This window comes from Ctenocephalides felis, unplaced genomic scaffold (assembly GCF_003426905.1).
Source record: "Ctenocephalides felis isolate EL2017-DRISC unplaced genomic scaffold, ASM342690v1 CF-g0.4_SCAFFOLD_01492, whole genome shotgun sequence".
Lineage (NCBI taxonomy): Eukaryota > Metazoa > Arthropoda > Insecta > Siphonaptera > Pulicidae > Ctenocephalides > Ctenocephalides felis.
In genome coordinates this window covers 59,023,726-59,031,296 of record NW_020537646.1, presented here as the reverse complement: position 1 = coordinate 59,031,296, position 7,571 = coordinate 59,023,726, and the positions used below count along the sequence as shown (strand labels likewise).

The 7,571-nt window shown below is 26.9% G+C and overlaps 1 protein-coding gene across 1 annotated transcript in view; it reads right to left on the bottom strand.

The window, feature by feature from the left end:
* The window catches only part of LOC113371448 (L-threonine ammonia-lyase), a 280,098-nt gene extending 275,790 nt beyond the window's left edge, over positions 1 to 4,308 (bottom strand). The window contains exon 1 of the mRNA XM_026612075.1: positions 4,188 to 4,308. Within this exon, the coding sequence (XP_026467860.1) occupies positions 4,188 to 4,278 (91 nt within the window). The 5' untranslated portion in view covers positions 4,279 to 4,308. The remainder of the gene's footprint in view (positions 1 to 4,187) is intronic.
* Between the last annotated feature and the right edge of the window lie 3,263 nt (positions 4,309 to 7,571).

Below are 7,571 nucleotides of genomic sequence, written 5' to 3'. Positions count from 1 at the left end.
TTTATGAGATTAGAAGGATAAGAGTTATTGATAAATGTTGTGTGGATTAACAATAAATTAGCAGACCAAAATTGTTTGTCAGAGAAAAGTATGGCGTGGTCAACTAAATTAATTATAGTACCTATTTTCCCTCTAGCATGAAAATAGGTACTATTTCCAAATTTGTTTCCTCTTAACTAGCTCAATTCCGAACCTGTCAACCTATCCTTACGTGGTACGATCCCGAAGTTTGAATCTTAGCCTCTTCACCCATACTTCGAAACACTGATTGTAAAAAAACTCGCCAACTTATCCTTTCCCAGTAAACAACAAAACGTAATAAAAACGTTAATAGAACGTAACATATTGTACGTAAAACATAGCGGGTACGTAACCTAGGAGGCACACAGACGTATCTATTTCCGCCTGAAAAACGTAACGGCCTGTTTCGTTACTGCGTAAACGTAACGGTTTCGTTTTTATTACGTTTCCAAATTGCGCGAAAACGTAACGGTTTTGTTTTTGTTACGTTTCTAAATTACTAAATTAACGTGTAGGTGTCTTTGATGTAAATTAAAAATTTAATAAAATTTGCTGTAAATATAAAAACCATTTTTTATATTAATTTTATTCCATATTTTAATTAAGAATTTACAAAATTTACATAATATATACTTAAAATTACAAAACTACAGAATATAAATTTGGATTTTATAAATTTGATTAAACTAATACAAAAATTAACAATGCTAACAAATTTCTACTTAACAGGATGGAATTAACTCTTTTATTTTAATTATAAAATTTGAAAATAAGTATTGTGGAATGTTCTTGGGAACCTTTGTTTATCCAATTGAAACCATTTCACTGCTTTTTGATTGTTATTGTATCTGAAACAGAACCAAACATGTTAGAAACAATTCAAACAAATTGTTTATTGATAATATTGATTTAAATTTTTTGTAACATTACCTCTAATAATATTCATTATTTTCAAGATATTGGCAGATAGGCAGTCCTTTCAACAATACCAAAAACATATTAATTCTTCGTCGAATTACACTTTAGACAATAAAGAAGATTTGATTCTCTGAATTTTTAAATATATGTTTGCTGAAGTGAAAACAATAGAAAGTTATGATTTGGGAATATTGTGATTATTAATATAAATTGTAACAATACTTCTAATTACCTCTATTTACTTTCATTGTTTATTAAGAACATATGGCAGCTTATTCTTTTATGAACATATTGCTCAAATATTATCTTAATTGTTTCTTGTCAGTTCAGCCGAATTTCATCCACCGACTTTTAAATCATATTTTTGCTAAAACTAAATCATAAAAAATTAATACTAAATCATTTAATCATCTCTAACTATCATAATGGGGTATACCAATTCCACGACACATGACACGAGTGTCATCATTTAATGTTGTAAAAAATGTTATTCTTCTTCAAATCATTTTTTTGTGATGATGGTGGATTATTATTTTATATTCTAACTTTGCATTCATATTCTTTATTTGAGCAAATATCTTTATTATGTTCTGAGTCATTATATTTCTTCAATTGAAAACCTTTGTATTAGTTTTTGTTCCTGTTTAGCCGAACTATATTGTTGTTACTGAAGGGGCTACAAATATTAAATATGTATTTGCATATCTCATTTTTACAGTTTACTAACCTGTTGACTCAACATTGCAATAATCATTGAGGTTATGATTTTTTTGTAGAATTTAATTATTATTTGATAAACATACATTTGATGAAAACATCTACAAATAACAAAATACGCGAATAGAATTTCCATTAAGGACCAACTATATACTGAAAAAAACCAATCATTATTATAATAATATATAAATTAAAATAATTTACACATGTTTTATATTTATACTTACCTTGATCGATTCCATTTTAAACATTTTAACTGCACACTGCATAACTAATACGTTCTACATTAATCATATAAAACAATAATCATATAAATAATGATTAAATAATTGTTTCAAAAGAATGAAATAATTTGCTTGTCATAGTTCAATATGAAGCGTCCTTATAATCATAGACAGAAAAGTAAAATATATAGAGTCACGAATAACTTTCAATTGTGATTTCGTGCATAGAGTCTCGCATAGATAAAAGAGTAGAACACGTAACCTATCTTTTTGACAGTTTTGTGAAACAACTGTACCACACCGTCCATTTTGTATGTTAAATCTACAAAACAGTGTAACTTAACGGTTACGTTATAAAGAAAACCATGCAATAACGTTTAAAGGTTATAATTAAACGTAACATTTCGTTTTATTAACGTAACCATAAAATACGTCACAACGTTTCTTCTGTGCTACGTTACTTTAACTTTAACTTTTACTTTAACTTTTACATTTTTAAGCACAGGTGACACAACTGCCTCGGGAATGTACGCACAAACTACTTTTTCCGTGCAAAATATATTTTATTTCACAAATATTTAGCTATGCTCTGTTCAACAAAAACAAAAAAACAAGTTGGTGTATATATAATAGTGCAAAATTGTGTGCCATACGCTAGTTACTGATTTAAGACCTTATTTAGGTAAATTAGCTTTGTTTTTTATATATGTGTATGTGTCTGTATATGTATATGTGTATATATATATATATATATATTATATATATATATATATATATATATATATATATATATATATATGTATATATATATATATATATATATATATATATATATATATATATATATATATATATGTATATATTTGTGTATGTATATGTGTATATATATACGTATTGTGTGTATATATATATATGTATATATGTACGTGTTTGTACATGTATATCGTTTATATGTATGTTTACGTATATATATATATATATATATATATATATATATATATATATATTTCAAAGTAACTAGCAGCCCATTTGTCGAAATAAAAAAGGTAAAAAGTATTAAAAACTTTTATTTATACGTTTCGACACAAGATGCGCGTCATCAAGTCGAAACGTGTTTTTTTATTATAGGATTTACTGTTCGGAAAAGAAACAATCAATATATTGAAAAAATCCAGGACTTATCTATTGAATATATATATATATATATATATATATATATATATATATATATATATATATATATATATATATATATGTATATATATATATATAAATTCCTGAAATAAAATAAGAAATCCATTTAAAGTGTTATGGATGTAAGATTCACTTTAACAAAGTTACAAAAAATGAAAAGAGATTCAATATTTCTCCAAAAAAAGCTTATCAATTCGATAATTTTTATTTTAAACATGATGCATCTATAAAAATATTAATGAGGCGCCCTAGAATAAGTTTGATTAGAAAACGAATAACATTCTATTTTATTGAAAATTATCTAGGATAAATCATTAAAATAAATTGCCGTGACAATTTTTCGGTAAAATCCGAAATTTTCCGGTAAAATTTCGGTAAATTAAATTTTGACATTCTGAAAAATTTGCCTCCCCCCAAATTGTGCCGCCCTAGGCCCGGGCCTCACGGGCCTATGAGGTAATTCAGCACTGATTAGGTTTGTTGCAAGGATAAAGAGTAAAGACTTTTGCAGCAAGATTTACAACACTTTGTATTTTACTGAATTAGACCAAAAACCAAAGATCATTTCTAATTGGAGATATCGTTGTAGTAGGTGTTTTCATACATTTGGTGGCTTTCCGTGAACAGAAAAATCGCTTGAGTGGGATGCCACATGATTATTTTGTAGATCAAACAAATATTGTTTAAGTTTTTTATATGTTTATTCAGTTTAATTTTGTCACCACAAATATGAGTTTTTTGCCGCCTTTTACGCAGTTTCCTTTTACAAAATATGTGTCCATTAGCCTTAAGCGGGCACAAAAATGCTTAACAATAGCATTTTTGAGGCGAAAATAGCAAACCGGATCAATGATGTATTTGTTGAGAATACATATTGCATTATCAATATAATCTTTGCTTTTAGAGGTATTTTGAAGCATAAATTGTTGATAATCTTTTTAGAACATATTTACCAATTAGTTATTTTATTTGTTAATGATATATTTTAAGAATGTAATTTATACTTTATGCTAAATGATACTATTCATATATACACTTTTTTATTATATATGTTTATGTCGTGCGAGTATGTATTGCATTTGTATATATACAGTATACTATATATATAGATACCTTGTTTTTTAGCGTGATAACTTAATGCTTGTGCATGGTTGCCAAGAGAGGCCGAAATCACACCATTTGTTTTCTGTTCGTCCGAAAGCATAGCTAGGGCATAGCATGCTCCTCTTTCCTTGAAACTAAAGAAAAAGTTATAAATTAATTTCCCTTATAAATATATTAATGTATAATTAATATTTACATGTATGTACATATGTATATAGCAAATATCACATATTGTATATATATATATATATATATATATATATATATATACATATATAATATATATATATATATATGTGTATATATATATATAATATATCTATATATATATAAAAGAGGATCGTTTAAGTTAGAACACTTATAACTCACGAACGGCTGAACAGATTTAGATAAAAATTGGCAGGAAGGTAGTTTAGAACCAGGAAATACATATGTGACACTTTTTGTCCCGTTTTTCATTCCAATTCAAAATTAGTTATTTATAAACTATTCATTTAGTTTATGACATTTGCTTTCAATTGTCAACTGCCATTTGGTATTATATATATATATATATATATATATATATATATATATATATATATATATATATATATATAACAAAGTCTAATAATCGGGCATAACATCAATAAAAACATGAATTTCTTTTAAAAATTTAATTTAAATCCATACGTTTCGGCTATAATCCTAGCCTTCATTCAGTGGAAACTAAAAATAAAATTAAAAACTAAAACAATTGCATTGGAGTGAAAAGAAAAAATAAAATAGTAATTAGTACTTACAATTAGTTGATCTTAGTGTTAAATTGGAAAATTTTAATAATCCATGGTATTAGGATATGGCAATGCACTACACTATGTATCATAAACATTAACTTGAAATTACACAATATTTTCACAAAATACTGATTTGAAAAAATCACAATGGATAGTGTGTTATTCGTAGACTGGTTGAAGATGTAATGGAGAAAGACATTTTTTAAAAAATATTTTTACCAAGATTCTAAAAAAGTGTGGAACGAATTGCGAATCCTTTGCACGAACGCTTTTATTGTTTTGTAAGAAATTTGGAAATGTTATCTAAATAGAAGAGATTTGTGTCGCACAGCGTGTTGAGTTCATTCCGTTTATTTATTGTCTTATTGTTATAAATAGTTAAAAAAGATCCCTCTATAATTCTTCGTTTAAATAAATTTTGTTCGAATTGTAGTACAGTCGGATTAGAAAAGTCCATACTGTGTTTTAAAGTGTATATATGGTCTGCAAGAACAGCTTTAAATTGTTTGGGGTTTTTTGAATTGTTTTTATGTTGTTGTAACTGTTTATTGAGGTTCTGGCTAGTTTCTCCTATGTAAATTAAATTACAGTCTAAACAATTTATTTGATAGACGAGATTTCTGAGTCGTTCGATATTAAATGGGGTTTTTGTTTTGGTAAAAATAGTGCTAGTAGTTGTACTAAAATTGGTTACAAGTCGAAGTCCAGATTTATAAAAAAGTTTTTTCCAAGGAACATACAATTCTTTAATGTATGGCAAACATATTACACCAGAATGAGTTTCTGAGTCAGGCAAATCGTTATGTACTGTGCAATTGTCCATTTTATTCAAAAAGTACGTTCGTCTGTTACTAGTTACGGAATTTATAAGTTTTAGGGGATAAGAGTTATCTGTTAGAATTTTTGTAATTAATTTGATGTTGTTGTCCCAAAATGTTTTGTCCGTTAGAAGTATTGCGTGGTCCGTTAGATTTATTATAGTACCTATTTTCATTTTGAGTGGATGATAAGAAAAGTAATTAAGGTAACGTCCAGAGTTAGTTGGTTTTTGGTACCAATTTGTTATTAGTTTGTTATCTGTAGTACGTATAAGTTTTATGTCTAAGAAACTTATCGAGTTCATTGTCTCCAATTCCACTGTAAATTTTAATTTTTTATTGACGTTATTAAATTGATCAATTATCATAGTGACATCATCACTAGGGATACAAGTGATAATGTCATCTACATAACGGTAATAAAAAATATGTTTATAGTAATTTTTAAAAATTGTATTTTCAAGAAGTTTTAACGATATTTCTGCTAGAGATGGACTTGCTGGGGACCCCATTGGCGCCCCAAAAATTTGATAATAGAAAGAGTCATTGAATTCAAAATAAGTGTTAGAGACAATGAACTTGACGGTTTCCCTGAACCAGTGTAAAGATAAAGAAGTCAACGGGGAAATTTCATTCCATCGGATTGTTATTGCGTCTAAAATAAGGTCTAGGGGTACATTAGTAAAAAGTGAGACTACGTCTAAGCTAATTAGTTTGTAGTTGTCTGGTATATAATTTATCTTGTGTTTTAAGTCAGTAACGAGTTCATAAGAATTTTTTATGTAGTGTGGTGATTGTTTTGTTATTGTAGTTAAAATATTACTTATGTATTTTGAGAGTTTATATAGGGGGGTATTAATGTCCGAAACTATTGGTCTAAAAGGTAAATTATTTTTGTGGACTTTGGGAAGGCCATAAAGTCTGGGAAAATATGGGTGTAAATTTTTCAGGTCAGAAGTTATTTCTTTTGTTAGTTGTTTGTTTGTTGTAAGTTTGTCTAAAAAATTATGGCACGTGCGGTTTATGTAGTCAGTTGGATCGTTATTGGTAATTTTGTAAGTATTAGTGTCAAGTAATAATTCAGATATTTTATTTATATAGTCTTGTTTGTCTATGATAACAGTGATGTTGCCTTTATCCGCTTTAGTGACCACTATATCCGGATGATTTTTGAGAAATGTTTTGCATGCTTTAAGGTCTCTAGGAATATTATCGTAAGTTGTATTTTTAGTATTAAAGGAATTAATATGTTGGATGAATTTTTTACAAAAAAGATTTCTAGTGTGAATTTTGGTTTTCGGATCTTTAATTTGTTGTAAACCATATTCTAAATTACTAAGCAATTTAATAAAGTTAAAATTACGACAAGTAGCAGGAACTGAAAAATTCGGTCCTAAAGCGAATATGTACAATAGTCTGTCTGGTATGTCGATAGAAGAATAATTTTTTAACCATTTATCAATAATATTTTTATCTAAAATTATTTTGTTATTTTCTAATTTGTTTTGTAATAGTTTATTAAATTTGTTAGTATACGAAAGTTTCAAACTATTGAATTGTTTGTTGTTTCTAATTGTTTCTAAATATAAAAAGTTTTCAAAAATATCGATTTCTACTATGCGACACAACCAATTTGTGATTTTTTTAATCGTATTTCTAAGATTACAAATATTTTTGATACACCTGTTAATTGTGAGTGTAATGTATTTCAAACTAACTTTTTGTAAACTATTGTATTGGGAATTATTACTAATGAATTGGAATTTTTTAATGTCTATTTCGTAAAATTTAGGAACAAT